The sequence below is a fragment of the Gossypium raimondii genome, chromosome 13 (genome assembly GCF_025698545.1).
Source record: "Gossypium raimondii isolate GPD5lz chromosome 13, ASM2569854v1, whole genome shotgun sequence".
NCBI classification, from domain to species: domain Eukaryota; kingdom Viridiplantae; phylum Streptophyta; class Magnoliopsida; order Malvales; family Malvaceae; genus Gossypium; species Gossypium raimondii.
Window position 1 is genome coordinate 8,001,528 of NC_068577.1, and position 21,977 is coordinate 8,023,504.

General features: G+C 33.7%; 2 protein-coding genes and 1 long non-coding RNA gene across 11 annotated transcripts; 1 reads left to right on the forward strand and 2 right to left on the reverse strand.

Annotated features, from left to right (window-relative positions):
* Window positions 1-1,387: 1,387 nt before the first annotated feature.
* LOC105782419 (uncharacterized) lies at window positions 1,388-4,663 on the reverse strand. 2 transcript variants are annotated; one of them, XM_012607145.2, is made up of 3 exons: window positions 3,984-4,663; window positions 3,699-3,829; window positions 1,388-2,398 (listed from the first exon to the last, which is right to left on the reverse strand). In XM_012607145.2, exons 1-3 carry the CDS (start codon window positions 4,203-4,205, stop codon window positions 1,591-1,593), a joined length of 1,161 nt encoding a protein of 386 aa, XP_012462599.1. In that variant the 5' UTR covers window positions 4,206-4,663; the 3' UTR covers window positions 1,388-1,590. The 2 variants fall into 2 exon arrangements, with proteins under 2 accessions (XP_012462599.1, XP_012462598.1); XM_012607144.2 differs by having other exon boundaries at window positions 1,388-2,401; window positions 3,984-4,662.
* An 8,687-nt stretch (window positions 4,664-13,350) lies between these two features.
* LOC105783395 (nucleolin 1) lies at window positions 13,351-20,055 on the reverse strand. 8 transcript variants are annotated; one of them, XM_052626691.1, is made up of 25 exons: window positions 19,847-20,055; window positions 19,680-19,725; window positions 19,395-19,564; window positions 19,015-19,143; window positions 18,735-18,854; window positions 18,527-18,646; window positions 18,316-18,438; window positions 18,105-18,227; window positions 17,892-18,014; window positions 17,547-17,669; window positions 17,350-17,448; window positions 17,149-17,265; window positions 16,958-17,065; window positions 16,777-16,881; window positions 16,542-16,610; window positions 16,045-16,113; window positions 15,832-15,957; window positions 15,663-15,743; window positions 15,468-15,559; window positions 15,276-15,393; window positions 14,716-14,804; window positions 14,509-14,596; window positions 14,333-14,424; window positions 13,887-14,194; window positions 13,351-13,769 (listed from the first exon to the last, which is right to left on the reverse strand). In XM_052626691.1, exons 1-25 carry the CDS (start codon window positions 19,877-19,879, stop codon window positions 13,723-13,725), a joined length of 2,718 nt encoding a protein of 905 aa, XP_052482651.1. In that variant the 5' UTR covers window positions 19,880-20,055; the 3' UTR covers window positions 13,351-13,722. The 8 variants fall into 8 exon arrangements, with proteins under 8 accessions (XP_052482651.1, XP_052482650.1, XP_052482652.1 ...); XM_052626690.1 differs by having other exon boundaries at window positions 14,509-14,599; window positions 19,847-20,054; XM_052626692.1 differs by having other exon boundaries at window positions 14,509-14,599; window positions 16,777-16,878; window positions 19,847-20,053.
* An 816-nt stretch (window positions 20,056-20,871) lies between these two features.
* On the forward strand, window positions 20,872-21,733 carry LOC128036071 (uncharacterized). The gene is made up of 2 exons (XR_008192923.1): window positions 20,872-21,233; window positions 21,326-21,733. It is a non-coding gene; the product is annotated as an uncharacterized LOC128036071 (long non-coding RNA).
* Window positions 21,734-21,977: the final 244 nt, after the last annotated feature.

The following is a 21,977-nucleotide window of genomic DNA, read 5'->3' on the forward strand; positions in this document are numbered from 1 at the left end:
GTGATTTTCTTTCCATTGAGTGGCCTCCCTTAAATGAAAAAAACTGCTTATGAGTCCTTTTGAAAATTATGAAATTATAAATAAATATAATGATAAAATTGTTTTTTCAGTTCCCAAAATTTATGATTTAATTTAAGCCTTTAAAACTTTTTCTGCCATGACCAGCTGGACAACTTTATTTCCTGTGATAATTTTCAAAAAATACCAAAAAAAAGTCTTATTTTTTTAAAATTTACCGAAATAGGTTTGGTATTTTATTATTTACCGAAATGGGCCATTTTTCCCGAAATCGCGTTCACGTCAGCGCGATGTCAGGGGACGTGTCAGAACATCGCGTTTACGTCAGCACGCTTTGCTTACGTGGACACAAATCGCGCCTACGAGGACGCGATTTTCTGACGTGGATGAACAGTTTATATTTTTTAGCTTGGAAAACTTTAAAAGGCCATAACTTTTCGCTCGGTTGTCCGATTGAGACGATTTTTTTTTTTGATTTCGAATAACTTTTCGAGATCTACGTGCTGACAAACGGCTGAAGGCGGTTGGCCGAAGATCCTTTTTTGCCCCTAAATTTTGATTTTTTCGGTTTAAAATTAAATTTTGAAACATTCAAATCATTATTTTCCTTATTTATTTGAAGTAAACACCGGATTTTTTTTACAGAATTGTTGTATTATTTTTTCTGATTTGACACGTGTATGGAATAGCTTCGATAAATCGTTAGAACGTAAGTAATATAATTAAGATAATAACAGTATTTCTATAATTTGTCAATTAATTAGTTTAGTTTAGTTGGTTAAGATGCTTGTTCTTTTCTTTTAGTATCTTGGTTCAAATCTTGTTGGTAACAATTTTGAATATTTTTTGTACTTGTTGCTATTGATGTAATATTGAAGAGTTAATTGATTAAAAAAATAAATACAAGCACTAAAAGATTCAAAATTTATTTTTTCAAAATACCAAAAAAACCCTATATTTTTAAAATTTATCGAAATGGGCCCGGTATTTTATTTTTTTGACTGTTGGGTACTGTTCACGCGCAGGTCGAAATCGGGTCCACGTCAGCATCTCGCGCTGACGTGGACGCGATTTCCTAACGCGTACCCTGACATCGCGCTGACGTGGATGCAATTTCCCGGAAAAAGGACCATTTCGATAAATAATTAAAAAATGGGTCCATTTCGATAATTTAAAAAAAAATACTTTTATTGGTAAATTGCTCAAAATAATTATCCAAGAAGTAGATCATACATCTTAAAAGAGAATTACTTTTCTTCTCTCCTAAGCTTTTTCTGTGTCATCGTCAATTTTCATCCAATCAAAAATTTATTTGAGTGATAACAGCCATTTAGAAATTCAACTAATGGAATAAGAAGAAAATACTGAATTGAAAACAATAAAAAAATTAAATTATTATTTAAATTTCAATTCATTAACTGTTTTTCTTTTTCCTTTTTGACGCTCTTTATAAGGCCTTTCTTTTCCTTTCCTTAGTTCTTTCTATAATATGTACTCCTCAAAAGGCTAGCATGTAGCAGTTGGTTCAAGGTTGTAGTAAAGAAAAATGGCATTTAAGTTTTAAACGCTACGCTAATCAAGCGCCGCTTTGTTTTTACGAGCGGGCATGGGTTTCGTAAACCCATCAAGAATAGGTCTCTTGATGCCTGCAGTTGAAAGTGCTTGCAAATCAGGCTTCAAGCTCCATTTTGACGCTGCCGGCCACAGCGATGACAAACTACTACTACCAATATTGCTGCTGTTTTCCTGATGATCGTGCAAACAAGATGTGCTCGATGATTTCCTCACTTCCCCATATCCATTGACCGTGCATTCTTCTCCTAAAATCATTGTTGCCACATTGAACCCATCGACTGCCGCGGAATTCATCCGGCTTCCTGCTTTTGATCTCAGTGCCAGCTGTTTCGCGGTTATCGCTGGAAACCCTACGTTGCCAGTGTTATCTTCCTTCAATAGGCGGGCAGTAAAGTCGGCCTCGGATTTCTGCCGTCTTCTAATAAGTTTCTCATTGGATTTATTATCAGGTTCGCCTTCTTTGCCCTCTCCTGCAGACATGATATCTACCAGGATTTCACCATTCTCATCGTAAAATCCATTAGCTACACTTCTAGACTTCCGTTTAAGCATCGAAAGAGGGTTGGAAGATGAGGGTTTAAGGAACAGACCATCTTCCAAATAATCAGCTTCACCCTTCCTGTATAGTGCCATTTCAAAACCTTCGGGCATGGTCTTTTTTTCTGTTGGTTTAAGGCCATAGTACCCTTGTAATGAGCTCATTGCCGGGGAGACCCTTCGAGGACTCTTCAATCTCAAAGACTGGAACGAGTCGAGCCAATCGACTGACAAATTTTTTGCTGGGGATTCATTGGCACTGCTTTGCCTGCTGAGAGTTAAACCAATCATGAGCTCAACTGAAACAACTGATTAAAATAAGGGAATACAGAGATCAGACAAGCATCTCGCAGGATTTTAAAGGTGAGAGAAATCGTTTAGCTGATGCAAAGCTCTTAAACTACTGCTGTCATCGGCAGAATAAAACGACATGACAGACCAGAAAACCCTCTGTAACCATTGTTGAGGCTCATAGGCAAAAAGTAAAGCCTTTTCCATGCCATTTCTACAGTACCACTTCTATTAGCAAAACCTTTCATTAGTCATGGATGGTACCAGTAGAACAACCCAACACCAAAGATAATGCTAAGCAAAGGAATTTTTTTTTTTTGTAAATCCTATGTTTCGAATTCGAATGAGCATCAACATCCAATCAAGATACAGACAGTAATGTTTACATGCAAATTGCAGTTTGTTTGAGTGAGCAAATATTGTTGGATGAGGAAGCATCCCCCATCAATCCACACATGAAGGTAAAATACCTTGAAAAACTACAGAACTATTATGAACAGCAATGGTAGTTGGAGAGGAAAAGATTTAATAAATCCTTAAATGTTGTTTACACAAATAGTTAGGCAATATTACGATAATGTGTTTAATATTTCTCTAAGATGAGAATTAGTAAGATGTAATAAGCAAGAATACACCTAAGACTCGTACTACATTACAACATAAGTAACAAATAACAAGTGCGCCAATAGGTTAAGTTACCGAAAACCTGAAAATGACCATTCAAGTCATAATCAAAAGAGGGCATGACTATAAAGCAAGATTTACCCACTCTTAAAACAAACCAATCTTCCCCCTCAAGTTGACGAAAACTTTCCCATTTGCAGGCTAAGTTAGGTAGGCAGAAAATACCAAAAAGACATATTATGTTGTATGCAACCATCTTAATGGAGTGAAGAGAAGTTCATAACTTAAGGGGTAATAAGCAAGAATGCACCTAATTACTTTATTATCAAAATGAACTAGCTTAAGATTCTTACTACATTACAACATAAGAAACAAGAGCATCAATAGGTTAAGTTATCCCCAAACCCCAAAATAACAATTCAAGTCATAACTCATAATCGTAAGAACACATGATTTACTGACTGTTAAAACAAACCCATAATCCCCCTTGAGTTTTTTTCGATTTCTTGACAAAACATTTCAGAATTGCAGGCGAAAAATACGAAAAAAAAAAACATATTATATTGTATGCAACCATCTTAATGAGGGAGCAAAGAGAGTTAAAAAATTTAAGGTAAAGTTCATAAACAAGTAACAAAGAAAAAACATAATACCCTGGTGTGGTGGAATCATTTGACAAGCAAGGTGATGGTGGATGCCGCCCTGGTAAAGGGATCTGGAGTGTCTTAAGAGCAAACATTTGAAGATCTGTAACCAGTCCATTCATCCTTTTTATGTCAGCTACCTGAATTATTTCAACAACAATAATTTTGTCATTTACCAATGATGACATAAATTATAGATTTAATTCCTAATAAAACACGGCCCCAAAAGAAAATTTATTTGAGAATCCTGAATTTCGAATGCAAGAAAAGAAATGAAAGGACGAACATGGTTACCTCAACGCCGTACTTGATGGCGACGCCGGCGAGGGTATCGAAGCGGGAAACGGGATGTTCAATGAAACCGGCAGACGGTATCGTTGAAGAGGGTAAATTTTGAATCTTATCCTTCTCTAATAGACTATAATCATTGCAAAAATGACTGTAATGGCCATTCGTATCGTAACTGTACTGTTCAATTGTATTGATGCCATTCCGCCTCTCCCTTTCCATCAGCATTTCCCCCGTTTTCCCTTTTTTTTTTTAAAAAAAAACAAAAAAATCCCAATTTTCTTTTACCCTAATCTAATCAGTCTCCTCCCTTTGACCTTTGAATTCTTGGGTTTTCTTCGGGGGGTTGAATTCAAAATTTAAAAAATCTGGAGCATTGAAGCGAAGAAACCAAATTGAATCGAAATTATTTGAAAAAAAGAAGAAGGAATATACGGTTTTTTAAGTGAAAAAGAAAAAGAAAAAAAAACGTAGATATATGGTGTGGGGGAAATCGTGAATAAGATTAACAGTTAAACGGAAGGGGGCATTGGTTCCAGTATTTCCGGGAAAATGAATGATGGATCCTCTACGCTGTTTTCATGAAAAACAAAACAAAAAATATAATAAAAAATAAAAAATAAAATAAAATAAAAAGTTCTGAGGGGAAGCAGAGAAGGTCAAGGTAATGGAAGGGAAGGCTAACTAAATATTTTATTATTTCAACAAATTATTTATAAACTGAAAAATAATTATAATAATAAGGTTTAATTTTTCTCTCAATCCCTATGCTTTTTACATTATTTGAAATTTCATCTCTTTACTTTTCAATATCAAGAATTAATTCTTCAAACACGACTTCGGATACATTGGATTACTAGACTAAATGAGCAAATCAAATATTAAAATTATAAAGTTATTATCTTCAGTAACTTTTTTTTCTAAATGTCAAATAGTTCAACTTAATGACTATCAATTGGACATCAAAATAGTAGAGGATTAAATTGATGGAACTAAAAGGAAAGAGATTAAATTCAAATATGGAGAAAAGTACAGGGACTGATAACAAACAAATATATAATTTAAAAACAACGTGCATTTGGTACATTAGTAACAGGTGGCGTTATACGTGTTACAGTAGGGAATAGGGATGTCCCCACCGAAACCTCGGCGCCTTTTGCCAACCCCGTTTTGTCGGTCGGCTCACTCGGCGGCTGTCCCTTTGTTTCTTTTTCTGGTCTAATTCTGGTTTTAGTCCCTCTATGTCCTTGCTCTAATTTGACCTGACTTGGTGTCCTTGTTATTTGTTGTCTTTTTTGTTTTTATTTATAGTTCTGACTTAAATGTTAAAACTTGAATGGATGATATTATTAATGAATTTTGGTTAACTTGTAGAGGGAGGTAGGGATGACAAGATCTGAATTCATGTTATTTAGGGACTGAAAAAGAACTCCAACTCCAATTCCGAACAAGTCCTAGCACTTTTTGTTAATTTTGAATATGCAGTATGTTAATATTCAAAGTTTTATTTTCAAATTTTAAAAAATTATCAATTAGATTTTGATTTTTTAAATCCGCCAAATAAAAGACTAGACTCTTGAAGTTAAAAATAAAATAATTATAATTTTTTTTGAATAGTTTAGGGCTGTGGGGCAAATTAGACCTAACTATGGTCTTTTACCCTTTTTTAAAAATTATTAACGAGACCTCAACTCTTATAATATTATTATTTCTATGTTGAAATTGATAACACTGCATGTAAACATTTATAATGTGTAGAAAACTGATTAAATTCAAATTTGCAGCATAATAGGTGGATTAAAATCAAAATTAGACCTTTGTTTTTCATTCATTTTGCACAAAACAAAATTTTATTTATTTTATTCTTTCCTCTCATTTCACCAAAACCAAACGTCTCTCTAATTTTATTTTATTTTTACATTAATCTTATTATAGGTTTTTATAATATATGTTCTTTTTAGAATGATACAATGTTTAAAACTATTCATTGCCTGTTGGAAAAAATAGAATTTTGGAAGCTTTGAGGCATATTCTTGATTAGTAAATGTGGAGATTTAAATCATAAAATTATAGTTTTATATTCTACCTCATGAGACCTTTATAACGGTACATTTTATGCTCAAAATGGTCGAATGATGAATGAGAAATTGATGCTCAAAGTAAGTCACTTGTGAATTATGTTGAGGAAAATGGAAAGCTTAGCCCCACATTCATTAGATATCAAATGTGGAATATGTTTATATATATAAACCAACTTTGTAGTTATTAAATGACTAAATTAATGATTTCTTTCAAGCACAAGAGGGGGTGTGAAACTAAACTTGTCAGGGTCACAGATATTTTGGCCTAATATGTAATTTTATTTTTCTCACCAAAGTTTATCTCTCCAAATTCTGCTTGGAATTAAAAGGACAAATATTAAATTGAGGTTAATGACTCATTTAATTCAAAAGTTAATGACTCCTTAATTCACAGATGTTATTAGCTCCATTAGTCAAAATTTCTAAAAGTTCTTTTAATTTTTGAATTTTCTTTAAAACCAAATAATTTGCAGGAAAAGATATACAAACTAAAATTTCAGATATTTCAAGATCTTTTCCCTGCATATTTCGAACCTATTTTCAGTGATAGAATAAGGTAAGGCTACAGTTCGTTGATCACTGTAGCCGTGCTACTGCCGTGCTCATCTCATTGTTGTATCTTGGGAGACAGTCGACCAACATTTCTCCAGCAGCAAAGGAGCGACCGAATCTATGAAAATAGGTTATTTTATTTTATTTTAGGTTTGCAGATATTTTAGCCTAATATGTACTTTTATTTTTCTCACCAGAGTTTATCTCTTCAAATTCTGCTTGGAATTAAAAGGACAAATATTAAATTGAGGTTAATGGCTCATTTAATTCAAAAGTTAATGACTCCTCAATTCACAAATGTTATTAGCTCCATTAGTCAAAATTTCTAAAAGTTCTTTTAATTTTTGAATTTTCTTTAAAACCAAATAATTTGCAGGAAAAGATATACAAACTAAAATTTCCAAAATTTCGAGATCTTTTCCCTGCATATTTCGAACCTATTTTTAGTGATAGAAGAAAGTAAGGCTACAGTTCGTTGATCACTATAGTCGTGCTACTGCCGTGCTCATCTCATTGTTGTATCTTGGGAGACAGTCGACCAACGTTTCTCTAGCACCAAAGGAGCGACCGAATCTGTCTTAAGGAAACTGTGAAAATAGGCCTCAACTACCAGTCAGTTTTTCCTGTGTACCCACGAGTATAAAATTTTCGATCCAATTTTTATTTCTAATATATATATCTATATTGTTTTGGTTCGATCTTGTGATTTAAATAAATATTTTACATTATTGTTTATTTCACTAACGTGTGTGGAACATAAACTGACGAGCAATCCGAGCGAGTGATTCAAATTATGGAAGATATGTTAAGAGGTTGTATTATCGAATTCCGGGGCAGTTGGGAAGAACATTTACCCTTAGTCGAATTTGCCTACAACAATAGCTTCCAATCAAATATCCAAATGGCACCTTATCAGGCATTGTATGGTCGCAAATACTGAACATCTTTGTGTTGGACCGAACTAGGTAAAAGAAAAGATTTGGGTCCCGAGGGAGAATCAAACTGATTCAAGAAAGACTAAAAGTGACTTCTGATAAACAGAAGTCGTATGTAGATGTAAAAAGAAAAGACATTAAGTACAATATCAACGACTAAGTCTTTCTGAAAGTATCCCAATGGCGAAAGATGTTAAGGTTTGGTTGAAAGGGTAAACTAAGTCCACGATTCATAGGACTTTACGAAATCTTTAGAAGAATCGATCTAGTTGCTTACCAACTCGAATTTCCTCCCAAATTAGATCAAATTCATGACATCTTCCACGTCTCCATGTTGAGATGTTATCGTTCTGACCCTTCTCACATCATTCCAATCGAAAAGATCGAGGTGTGATCGGATTTGTCATTTGAAGAGGAACTTGTGCAAATTCTAGGATCTGATGTAAAGATTCTGAGAAGGAAGCAAATCCTTCTGGTTAAAATCCTGTGGCGAAACAATGGAGTTGAGGAGGCCACATGGGAAATAAAAGACACGTTTCGTTAACAATATCCTTATCTATTCAAACCAGATAAATTTCGAGGACAAAATTTCTTTACAAAAAACATAGGGTTAGAAATTTAATTAATCACCAAGAAATGGCTTAGTCTTGATGATTATGTAGTTAGAGAAATCCTTAAGAAATCCTAGGTTTAAACCATACTCTTCCCATTATTTTCCTTTTATTTTTTTCAGCAACTAAGGAGCAAAATCAATCTAGTATATATATTAAATGTAGTAGAAAATAACCAAGATTGAGTAGAGGTCTAATGGTTAAATATCACCCCATTCTCCTTAAATCCTAAGTTCTATCCACGCCACTCTCCCTTATTTTTTTCTCTCATTTTCGATAATATGGATAATTTACCAAAAAAACCCTCTAAATCTACTTAACTTAGTTATTTAATCCCCTTCCTAATCATAATAGATTTTTGGTTTCCCTTTTCAACCTAAAGAATAATTGTTTCCCCTATATCTTCCCTTTTTCTTTTTCATCCTTTCCTTTTTGCAAATAATTTCTTTCCTTACTGAAAATTGTTTACACTCTCTCGAATCAAAGATCAATCCCGAGCATGAATTGTCCTTCCACCTATAGCAAATCTTGTTATTTCTAACCCCGTTTCTCTCATCCAAGTTCGGTAAGTCCGATCGTTTTTAATAGTAAAATTTGCAATTATCAAAATAGTATTGATCTACATTAATCTTGAAACCCGCTTTCTAAATCTTTCTCGATACTTGTCGAATGTTTCAACAACGCTGTCGATTCTTGAAATCAAATGTTAATTCTTGGTTATTGACGTTTGAAGGACCCGGTTTAGGTACCTCGGACCAAATCTAAGCATAAGAAATGACGTTTGTGAACCCAAAGACATGTGTGTGTTCTTTTACAAGCGAATTAGGGCAAACTGTGTCTCGAAATAAGGCCACACGACCAGCCACATGGGCGTGTGGACACCCGGCCCCTCACACGGCCATATCCCCCTGAAACCCTAAGAATTTTGAATCTCACACGACCCAAAGCCTTCCACACGGTCGTGTCTCTCCTGTACCTTGATTTTACAATTACCACACAGCCTCAGTCTGTTACACGGCTTGGCTACACGGTCATGTAACCCCTCCACATGGCTTAAGGCATCACACATGGCCTAGCCACACCATCATGTGTCCCTTGTTATTCAAATTTTACAGTTTTAACCCAAAATATTATGTTTTGATCATATTAGTCCCTAAATAGGTTTTGAACTAGTTTTAGTGAATTAAATTATGTGGTTTGGTCCCTGATATTATGAAGTATGTTAGATTCACTGATTGATATGTTAGATTCACTGATTGATCGAATTAAGGTGATATTTATTTGCTTATATATATGTATAAATTCTGAACAATATATGTTACTATTCTATCTAAATACCTGCGACCATATGAACGACATGCCCTATATTACTGTTAATCTGAATTCATGAAAAGCATGATTTTGCCACTAATTCGCCATGTTTTAGTACATTAAATGCTACCACATGTGATTTGTATTAAATTTACTACACTGCATTGCATAGGATGGGATGATATGATTGGAGAAAATATTGACAATATATTTGCATTTATTTTTTATGTGTACCTACAGCCATAGGCAGATTCCATCTGCGATAGTCTTGCTCTGTACCCACAACCATAGCAGATTCCACCTGCGACGTTTTGTTTTGCACTCATAACCCTTTGACAACTTGTATTTGCAAGCAAGTTGTACTTCCACGGTCATTGGTAGATTTCATCTGCAATACTTTGTTGTGTACCCACAATCGTATTCAGATTTCATCTGCAGTATTTTGTTGTGTGTTCATAGTCATTGGCAGTAAAACTGCAAACTATTGGTGGATAATCCACATTCTAATGTGTTGGCGATTTTAGTTCTAGGGAACTCCTATTGTGATGTGTAGCAGTGGGGTAGGATATATTCTGTTTAAAACCAAAATTGTATGACATCACTTAAAACATGTGCATACAAATCTGGAAAATTATGTTACGATATATATGAGTGAATATATATGTATATATGTGAGTGGATATGATTATTATGGGAAAATCTGAGAATTTGGTTATTTTGAAAATTGCTATTGTGAGTTCATAGATAATAATGATGTTTGCGTTGTAAAATCGATACTATGAATTGAATTGCTATCTATGATTATTTTATGCAATGTTAATTAATATGTCTTAATAACTGTCGAATTGATTTTTTTTGCCAATGGACTCACATTGAGCGTTATACTCACTCCCCTTTTAATCTTCATCCTTACAAATAACCCACCAGGTTAGGACGCGAACGTGACATCTGGAGGGTCTTGGCTCGAAAGGATTTATTTTATTAAAGTGTTTTAAGATTATTATTTTTACTTAAAAACTTTATTTCTTTTGAATTATGGTATGAGACTTAGGATTTGAGTTTGTTTTTTCTTTTGTTTGACACTTTATTTTAAATTTTTAGGATACTATGTTATGATTGTTAATTATTATGCATGAACCCCGATTTTATTAAAAACAACTAGATATTACTTACCACTGTTAAATTACAACTAAATTTTAAGGATTAATAAAATGATATCTAACTAAGTTTTCTACCAAATTAAAAAAATGTTTCAAAACGTCTGTTTTTAAAACCCTGATAGCTCTCTGGGTCACTTCGGTGATCAATGTAATCTTCTGAATTTACGCTTCAGTACACTCGAACCCACATTCTCCTGTACTAAACAACATTGCCGATACCAATCAAATTAACACTTAATCGGGGGAAAAATAATGCTTTCTAATTTATTTTTTATTATTTTTATATTATCCATATTGTTTTTTTTTTTTTTGAATTTTATATGTCGAACTCCACCAACGGCATATCCATTTAGAATTCGAACCTGTTGAAATACCATAATATTTTCAAATTTAATTTTGACACATTTATTTTATTTTTATGGAAACATATTGAATTTAAATTTGGAAAGTTAAAAGAAAAAGAAAACTGCAGTTGAGTTTATTACAATGAACTTTAAATTATATAATAATAAAAAGTTGACACATAATTTCATAAATCAAACCTAAAACCGTAGCTATGAACAAGTCAATTAAACCACCCGCCCCGTATAATTTTATTTGGTTAAAATATCATTTCAGTCCTTATATTGTAACAAAGTTTAAAATTTACTCCATTTACCAAAAATTCTTATTGGTAATTTCATCATAACTTATTAATCACATGTCAGAGCAATCCAATCAACATGTGAAGTTAAATAAACTTTAATGGAAAATTACCAACTATGGTAATGATTAAACTAAAATTTTAGGTAAACTCCATTCAATGTCACTAAATTATTAGTAAGTTTACATTTTGATCACTCAACTTTAAAAAGTTATAAAATGGTCACTGAACTATTTGAAAGTTTTCATTTAAGTTAATTTCATTACAACACCATTTTTTACTTACACTACTACACAGTGAGTATTTTTTTGTTTCAAAATGTCACACCAAATTTAATAATGCTAAAATTTGAAATATGAAAAGTAGAGGACTAAATTCTAAATTTGTGAAGCTTACGGTGACCTATGGCATATCTTAACTTATAATAAGGTCAAATTCTATTATTAGGCATTATATGTAAGTTATGGAATTAATTTTATCCTCTAATTTGGTTAATTTTAGTCTATATACTTTTCAATTTTTAAAATTTCAATATTAACTCAAATGATAGCAATTGGTCAAATTCTACCATTAGTTTCATAATATGCTTAAATTGTGGTTTTATTTTTTGCAATTTGATATTTTTATTTATAATTGTTTAATTTTGAAGTTTCAGTGTTAACTCAAATAGGGAAAATGAAGAAGGGCAGTGGTAGATGTTACCAAATTCACCATCGCTCAATAGTTGGTACACTCAACTCCACCACCCACTCCGCTCCATTATAGATGTATAATCTTGAAAATTATTACCACCTCCATAATGTATCCATTTCCCGTCTCAACCCACCTTACTCCACTTCAATTTAATTTTTACTAACATTTGCAATATTTTCAATCTTTTTAAAGACAAATAAATATTTATAAATAATTCTTCAAAAAAATAAACATAAAATATATGAGTTTTTTTTTTATAACAATTATTATAATTTTGCCCTTGTAATAGTTACATATACAAGAGTTAAATGGTAGCTTCATATAGTGAGGCGGGTGGAGCGGGGTAAGCAATTATCATTAATGCTCCATACCTATTTTCTAATAAAAATATCCACCTCGCCCCATATTCACTTCTAAAAAAAAAAAATCTACTTCAATTGAAACGGATCAATTTGAAATTTATCGGATGATTTTTTAAACTCAAATGATAACAATTGAATCCATTAATTAAAATGATGAAGATTTTTTGTAAGTATTAAGAAATAATAAGAGACATAACATTACTGTGATAATATATTTATCATATAAAATTTTAAAATTAATAAAATATAATATAATAAAATTGATGAGTGTTGAAATTTAAAATAAAAAAGAGAGGAAAGAAGTGTAGAAACTAAATCCTGATGTTACCATTTGTGCATTGCCTTTGTATAAAACCCGAATTAATGACTTCAGATCATGAATCAATAGACAGATGCAGCCCCACAACGAAACAAGTAATAAGCTTTGCATGTGGATGCACGTTCAATTGTGGGTTAGTTAAGCATAACACCTCTTATTATTGCATTTCCAGATTAAAAAAGGGTGAGCCTCTCTTCTACTTTAATCAACAATATGTTTGAGGAAAAATAAAAAGAGCGAAAATATCTTACCCAATTTTTTTTATAACATTTTATGATTTCTTTCTAAATTTAAAAGGGTTTAATTAATTTTGTTAAGAACCTTTTGACCTTATTAGTTTAAAATTTTACTAAATTTAATATTACGTCTCATAAAACATTTAAGGGTGTAATTTTAATGAAAATACTGTTTTACTCTAATTTATTTATTTTCTCGGTTTTGGGATACTTTTACCCTCCGGGTATGTTTCCATACCATAAGTTGAAGAGCAAATTTTGGTTTATTATTAAAGTCTGCAAACTTACTTGATCATATGATTTTAAAGCACCATAATGATAAATCTGCATTGCTGGTTTGAGGTAATTTTGGAATACAAGTCAAATATAGAATAGAATGTATAATATCCAAATCACTTATAGAATAGAAAGTAATTAATTTGGTTAATTTATATACAGATAGTTAATTTTTGTAATATAAAATGAATAACTAGAGAAATGAAGTTGAGTTTTATTCGCATGATGGCAACTTCACAACTTGAATTAAAATCAAAGCAAACACAAGGTACTTAGGTTTTTCCAGTTTTGTTGCACAGCCCCATTTTTTACATATGATGAAATTTGGTCTTGAATTATTTGTTTCATCATTACCTCAACAATTATCCGCTTCATATTTCTATAACACAGCTATCAAAAATAACTACATAGCCACACCTGAGATTTCAAGAAATTCGACACCAATTAAGATGATAACAAAAATATGGTGGCCGCCCAAAACAACAACAACAATAATAATAATAATAATAATAATAATCTAGCACCAAAATAATTAATCGCCATAAGCAAGCAGGTGGAAAGGCCTTTCAATTAATCGTCATCATTGAAAGTAGTCTTCTTTCCTGCATTATAACTAAACTTAATTAAAAAAAAAAGAGAGAAAGCATGAGATGATGTTAATCTATCTTCAAGCAAACCAAGCTGCGATATTAAGTAATGCAATAAAAATAAATGGTACTAATAAAGATACCTGTACCAGCAGCAGCAAGGTTTGGTTTGTTAGGTGTTCCACGTCCTCCACCAAATCGACCACCCCCACGTCTACCACCACGACCCCCGCGGCCACCACCATCTCTTCCCCCGCTCCATCCACCACTCCTGCCACCTCCGTCCCTTCCCCCGCTCCTGCCACCACCTCTTCCACTGCCAGGACCATCACGGAATTCACCTCTCGGCTTTGCCTCATCCACGGTCAAGGAATAGTTATTAAGTTCAGATCCATTAAGTTCTAAAGCTTTGTTGAAACTATCACCTTCGTTGAAATCCAAATAAGCATAGCTGCAATCCATTGTTATAATAATCAGATATTTTGTACAACTAAAAGAGCTAAAAGCTGCAGCAAAGGCTTAAAGCTTCTTATCTACAATCTCACACACTCATATATATATCACTAAAGAGGAATTTTTAGATACAAACCCTCTCACATAACCAGTTTCCCGGTCCACAGGTATCGCGACCCGAGAAATCTCGCCACAAGAACCAAAGTGCTCCTCCAATGATTGCTTAGCCTGCAAATGTATTGGACACAGAAGATTAGAGTGGAGCATGATTAGGGAGCAATAAAAGCTGATACTAAAAACAAAACAACCCACCTCGTCCTGGCTAAGAGATTGATCAAATCCTCTAACATATATTGTTCGAGCCTGACCTCTTCCACCTTTCTGGAATGAATTGTTACCACTGCTGTGATAAAAAGGTGCCAGAAAAAGGTTGAATGAATTGATCCGATAAATGGCAATGTAAGATTAAGGTTACAAAAGTAAAATACGGAGTCAAGGGTTCAAGTAGTGAAAAATTACCCACTGCTTGGTGTATATGCACCCCTTTCACGAGCCAAATCAAGTCTAAGGGAACGATTCATCAAATATTCACCATTCAACTCTAAAGCCTGGAATGCAGGATGATGTTAGCTAATAGCTTTACAATTAATTACTTCAAGATAGTTCTGTAATGTGTAAAAGTATTTAACGAGGTTTGGTTACAATTTTATACAACCATTAATAGAATATTTTCATCTGAATTACCATTTTACAAAAATCTAAATCTATTTGTTGTTTAGTTTTCATTGGTTAAAAATTTTTTACGGAAGGAATGCAAGGCTTATAGATTTCAATTCTAAATTTCAGCAGTTTTTCATGATTGAAATTCGCAGCTCATTAAACAAGACCTTACACTAATAGACTGACATGCTGCCTAGAATTATTCCACATATCACACTCAAAGCACATGCTTGACAAATCTATTTTTGTACACAGTTAACACAGACTGATCGATTAATTACAAAAAAAAAATATATATTGAGCTTAGTTTATAGATCAGACGACCATGTCCAAATCCAAAACTCAGACAAAGATATTACCTTCTGTGCAGCCTCTGCAGTAGCAAATTCAACATGTCCATACCCCTTAAAGTTCCCTTCAAAATCAGTGGATAAACGAATATCCACGACCTCACCAGCATCTTTAAAGAAATTCTTTCTGCAGAATAACATTGATCAAAAGAAAGTAAAAAAAAAAATACAAATTAAAAGGGCCGGAGAACCTAAACCTACATATCAGCTTGTTCTACTTGGAAAGGTAAGTTTCCAACGAACAGTGTCTTTGATCCTGTAGATTGAACTTGAGGAGTTGTGGGAGTTTGGGGCTGCAAAAAGAACCTCATTAGATTCCCACCTGATTGACAAAATGACACAAAGAAGCAATTGAGTTAAGATTTGAAAGAAACTGGAGCCGAAATTGGCACTTACAGCTTTCTTCCCAGACTTCAAATCCTCCTGCTTGGTAATTTTCTGTGGTGTTGTAGCATCTACCATTTCTACATCAGTGTCCTGATTCCAATATACAAAATTTCATTAGAAAATCATCATATCAACCTTCAAAAAGTAAAAAGAAGAATACAGATTCCAAAGACCCAACCTTTCTCTTAAGAGTTTCTTCATCATTTTCCTCATCATCAGATGATTCTTCAGATTCCTCCTCTTCACTACTGCTTACTTTCTTAACAGCCTTGGCATCTTTTCCAGCATCTGAAACAACCTTAGACTGCAGCTTATAAAACTCGACAACTCAGTAAAACAATGTTAGGTAATAAAAGGAACATCTAAACATGGATGATCTAGAAAATTAGACCTTTTTGGCAGCTACAGGTTGTTCATCCTCACTCTCATCAGAGCTATCATCTTCATTATCATCACTATCCTGCAATGACAGAAGGAAGGTTGGTAAGAAAAATAATCATATTTTGGTCATAGTTCAAACGATGTTGAAAGGTTTATAAATAATGTTTATACATTTAAATCCCTGAATCAATTAATCCATTGGAAAAATTAGAATTGCTGAGCAAATCTCAGAAAATCATCACCGGCAAGAAAAACACATGACAAAATAAAAAAGACCAACCCAAAAATTCAAGCAAAGCATAGACAAATTATCATCCCCTTATCAATACTTAGCAAATACCAAAACAGACAGTCTGATTAATGCACAAGAGAATACAAGCCCATTAAATTAAGATAAAAATTCATTAGAAAAAAAAATATTAACATATCCAAGCAGGTATACATAATATCAGGAGTTGCACAAATGCAGGAGAGCAACTACAAGCACAAAACTGTAAGAGAAGAAACCTGTTCAGTTTTTCTCCCAGCTGTGGGGGCTGGCCTTTTTGAACCAACAGGAACATTGTTTGTAGGAGCCTGCAGTTTGATATTAATGCAGACACAAATTAGTACAAGTTCAACGTCTAACAGAAAACACCATAATAGGAAAAACCTCCTTGGAGAAATTGTTAATTCTTTGTACTCAGGATCTTGTTAGAAAGAAATTTTCCACCAGACTAAAGACAACAGGATTACCAATTACCTCATCCTCGGAGGAATCAGTGTCTTCGGAACTTTCAGAAGAATCTTCTTTCTTTGCAGTTTTCCCAGTAACAGGTTTCTTACCACCCTTTGTTTCATCTTTCTGCTAAAATTTATTCATTAACAATAAGAACAACAGAAAGGAAGAACCATAAACAATTTGATATACTAACAAATCACACCTCTTCTTCCTCAGAATCACTGTCATCAGAGGAGCTACTACTGGAATCCTCCATTTTCTTCGGTGTGGGAGCAGAAGCTTTCTTCACAACAGTGGCTTTCTTTACATCCTAGTCCAAGCAACAAAAGTAATAAAAAATGCTGCCTGGAAACCAAAAAAACTGGAAAAGGAAACTTTAATGATAAATCACACCTCTTCATCAGAATCCTCCTCAGAGCTGCTATCACTGGATGCAGTTTTACCCTTTGCAACTGCTGAAGGTACATTCTTCGCAGCAGAAGCAGGTAAAGTAGCCTTCTGAGGAGGTTCCTGTACAAACATCAAAAAGGAATTCAATAATAATTAAAAAGGTCGGCACATTTATTGTGACATTGCAGACAATGCAGCACTCACATCCTCTTCATCAGAAGAGATATCACTTTCTGAACTTTCACTAGTCCCTTTTTTTGGAACAGTGGTAGGTCCTTTCTTAGTGGCAGGTTTTGATTTTTCCTGTATATGCAAAAGGCAAATGCTTATATTAACAAACTATAATACAAGCTACCCAGTTGAACTAAAAAGCAAATATCATTCAACAATCCAGCACTTACTTCATTTTCATCTGAGCTGCTATCTTCATCTGAAGCATCAGAGCTGCTGGAGGACTCACCTTTCTTAGCAGGTGCAGAGTCATTTTTAACAGCTGTCACTACCTTTGTTTTTGCAACACGTTCCTAACCAAGATTTGACAACAAAGATAAAAAATTAAGACCTTATTTAGGAATTCTTGCGTTCTGAACTGCTTTCAGCTTTTACTGTCTTAGCAGTTGGAACAGAACCATTTTTAGCGACTACAGGTTTTTATTCCGAGCAGGAGCTTCCTGGATTTTTTTTTTAAATGAATATTGACAATCATACAAAAGAAGAAGCTAATATAATACGAGCATAATACTTACTTCATCGGAGGATGAATCTTCCTCACTACTAGACTCTGAACTACTATCAGCTTTCACTGTCTTAGCAACTGGTATAGAGCCACTTTTAGCAACTACGGGTTTTTTCTTCTGAACAGAAGCTTCCTGGAATAAAACAGACAATTGAACATTAACAATCATGCAAAAGAATATTCCCAACCATGCTAATATTACAAGCATGAGTATAATAGTCACTTCGTCAGAGGATGAACCCTCCTCACTACTAGACTCAGAACTACTATCAGCTTTCACAGTCTTAGCATCTGGAACAGATACACTTTTAGTGGCTACAGATTTTTTATTCTGTGCAGGAGCTTCCTGGGATAAGACAAAATATTGAACATCAACAATCATGCAAAAGAACACTCCCAACCATACTCAAAATAAAACCATGCATATTACTCACTTCATCAGAGGATGAGTCTTCTTCGCTACTAGACTCAGAACTACTATCAGCTTTAACAGTCTTAGCAGCCGGAATAGAGCCAGGTTTTGCAGGTACAGGTTTTTTATTCTGAGCAGGAGCTTCCTGAAAAAAAAACAATTGAACATTAACAATTATACAAAAGAAGGTCCAATTATGCGAACGTTTTAACTAGCAAGAGCATAATACTCACTTCATCAGAGGATGAATCTTCCTCACTACTTGAAGAACTGCTATCAGCTTTCAGTGTCTTGGCAGCTGGAACAGAGCCTTTTTTAGCAACTACAGGGTTTTTCTTCTTAGCAGGAGCTTCCTGGATAAAACAAAATATTGAACATCAAAAATCATAGAAAAGAATATAACCAACCAAGCTATATTACAAGCATGAGCATGATACTCACTTCGTCAGAGGATGAATCTTCCTCACTGCTAGACTCAGAACCACTATCAGCTTTCACTGTCTTGGCAGCTGGAACAGGGCCATTTTTAGAAACTACAGGTTTTTTATTCTGAGGAGCTTCCTGGAATATTAAAAAAATATTTGAACATTAACGATCATACAAAGAATACATCTTGACCATGCTAATATTATGATGCCCCTAGAAATCAGTTATCAGTCAGTGTTACAGTTTTAACCCACCAATGAGCGTGTCATATTATAAGCATGAGCTGAATACTCACTTCGTCAGAAGATGAATCTTCCTCGCTACTAGACTCGGAAGACTTCAAACTGCTAGCTTGCTTTGCTTTCTTTGCAGGTACAGAGCCACTCTTGGTAGTAGCTGCCTGTTTTTTCAGAGGCACCGGTTCCTGAACCACAAAATAAAGTGACATTAAAGACACAAAGCAGGTTCAGATATGCCTTCTTATGATTCATTTTTATTATCCTAAAAACGCATTACTCATACAATTAAGAGAATTATGAGCTAACCGTCAAACATAATGCAAAGAAACAACACAAAACAGAACATGATATGAAAAGTGAACAATCAGCATAAATCAACATCACTAACAAATGTAAAATCATATAAGTAAATGGGATTAGTTTGTATTGGGCATACATCCTCGGAGTCAGAAGAATCGTCTGAAGAACTACTGGTTTCGTCTTTCTTCTTCTTTTGGGTCTTTGCTTCAACCTTCTTCTTTACAATAGCCTGTGCGACCCCATCGTTTTTCTTCTGCTTTTTCACAGTCACTTGTTTCTCAAGAGTTTCTTGAGCTTCTCTCTTTCCTATATAATCATAATAAGAAAAAAAACCCATAAATAAGCAGCTACCGAACCATGCAAAATAATCTAAATGCTTATCACATATGCTAAAAAAAAAGAAATTAGAAAATATACATACCTTTTTTCCCGGACTTGGGAGAAGCTACAGCAGGTGCTGCTTCAACCTATTGAAGAGAGAAGAAAAACACAAAAAGTTAAACCAAAATCAAAATTAGTTTTTTTTTTTCTTTTAAAACGACGAAACAAACTGGAGAAAACTATTGAAGAGTGAAAGATGAAGACTACTTTGGGGGTCGATTTTTTGCTTGATTTTCCCATGGCTACTGGAAAGAGATCGTAAAATCGGAGATGTGATCGTTTTGTTTTTGATATTGTTAGAGAAAAATTAGCGGGATATGAAAAAGTAGAAAAGGATATTTTTTTCGGGGTTTAGGGTTTTATTGAAGCAGCGAATTATATATCTTCGTTTCATTGCGCGCGCCGTGGAAGTGAAGGACTAATTTAGCCCCCCATAAGAACCGAATCGGCACTAGAGATGAGTTTGGTTTAATTTCGTCCCACGTAAATCTATAATGAAATTTTCAGGATTAGCAGTTGCATTTGTTTTTTCTATAAAAAAAATTTATCTATTTTTACGGTTAAAAATTAACATGATTGATAAAATAATTAAATAATAATTTGTGAAATGTCACATGTATTTTATACGGATATATAAAGATAAATTTTTAACAGAAAAATAAATAAAATTTTAACAGAATAATTAATTTACTTTTGATATAATGTAACTAAGAGGTAAAATATAATTTAATTCTTAATATAGAGGCTTTCACGATACTTTCACCTTTTGTTGGATTTTCATTTTTCTTTATTTGAAATATCAATAGTAATTAGTTTTCTCTATTAATACGATGTGTAACTGTAAATAATATATGTTATTATATTTTATTTATATATATTTTGAAGTATATATTATTTATCGTGTATCATATCATATAATGAGGTACGCATTAAAATCGCAACAAGCGGTGATTTCTCTTTTTTGTATTTATTTTTTAGTTTATAATTATCTATTGAATTTTTAAATAAAATGATATTATAGATAAATTATCAATTTTAAAATAAAAATGATTTTTTAATACCAACTGATCCTTTATTAATTAGAAAAGAAACTGAAACGATTATAGACTTGAAAATAAATGTCCCTACAATTGTCCTTCATTAATTGGCCACTAGAACAGTGCTTTGAAACTCGTAAAATTATAAATAAAAGAAAAGGAAAGCACACAGGAAAAACAAACTTGGAAAAGAAAGCCAATGGACTCAATTTGAACAAAAATGAAGAAAAACTAGGCCTGGAATCTCATTCTTTCCTTATCACTTTAAGCAAACTCTATTTGTGCATCAGCCACTCTAGAGACGGATCACCCATGAACAACCAAATACTGACTTTTCAAACTCCAGTCTCTGTCACTCTCCGCGAGTTAATCGGGCCGACCAGACGTTACAAAGTCTGGACTCAACAATACCAGTTATCCTCCGTCATCGTTGCTACTCCTATCGCGGTTCACCAATCCTTCCACCGCACGCGGTACCTCTTCCATCCAGTATCAAGGACCTTCATATCTTCGCCCTTTCAACGCCAACCCATGTGTCGCTTTATTGGCTCCCCTTGGTACTATTTGAAACGCAAACTTCTAAATTTGAGGATTTTCCCTTTGATTTTTTGGATCAGACTGCTAATACATGATCTATCTTCTTCTGTAGAGATTAGTTTTCTGATTACAGTTAACGCATTTCCCTCAATACATATATCTTAAACTCCCATTTCTTTTGCCATAGTAACAGCCTGCAAACATGCCTTCGCCTCGGCCATAGTCAGATCTGAAATATTCTCACATGTGTAAGTACACACTGCCATCACCAATCCTTCCTTATTCCGTGCAATGATTCCTGAATATGATCTACGAGAATTCTGATTAAATGAAGCATCAAAGTTTATTTTTATAACATTATCACTAGGTGGTTGCCACACATTACTGTTAATCTCATGTACATTCTTCAAGATCTCACCTATATGCTTTATTTTTGTACAATATGCATTGATAAAGCCCACAATTTCATGCACTCGCTCCCATTTCCCTTCATGATAAATTCTATTTCGGTTGTACCAAATAGCCCAGAAAGAGATAGTTTGGATTTTGCATTCTTCATTACTATGATTCTCAAATTCTAATGCTAACCATTTTTTCCAATTTGGTTCTCTGTTGGTTATTGAATTAAACACTCCTAACTCCCGCAATACCTGTTGAGTAAAGTTGTAATCCCGAAAAATGTGGCTCACCGTTTTCTCTTCTGCTCGGCATACTGGACAAAGCGTGTTTACCACCAGCTTATGAGCTCTCAGATTATACAGTAC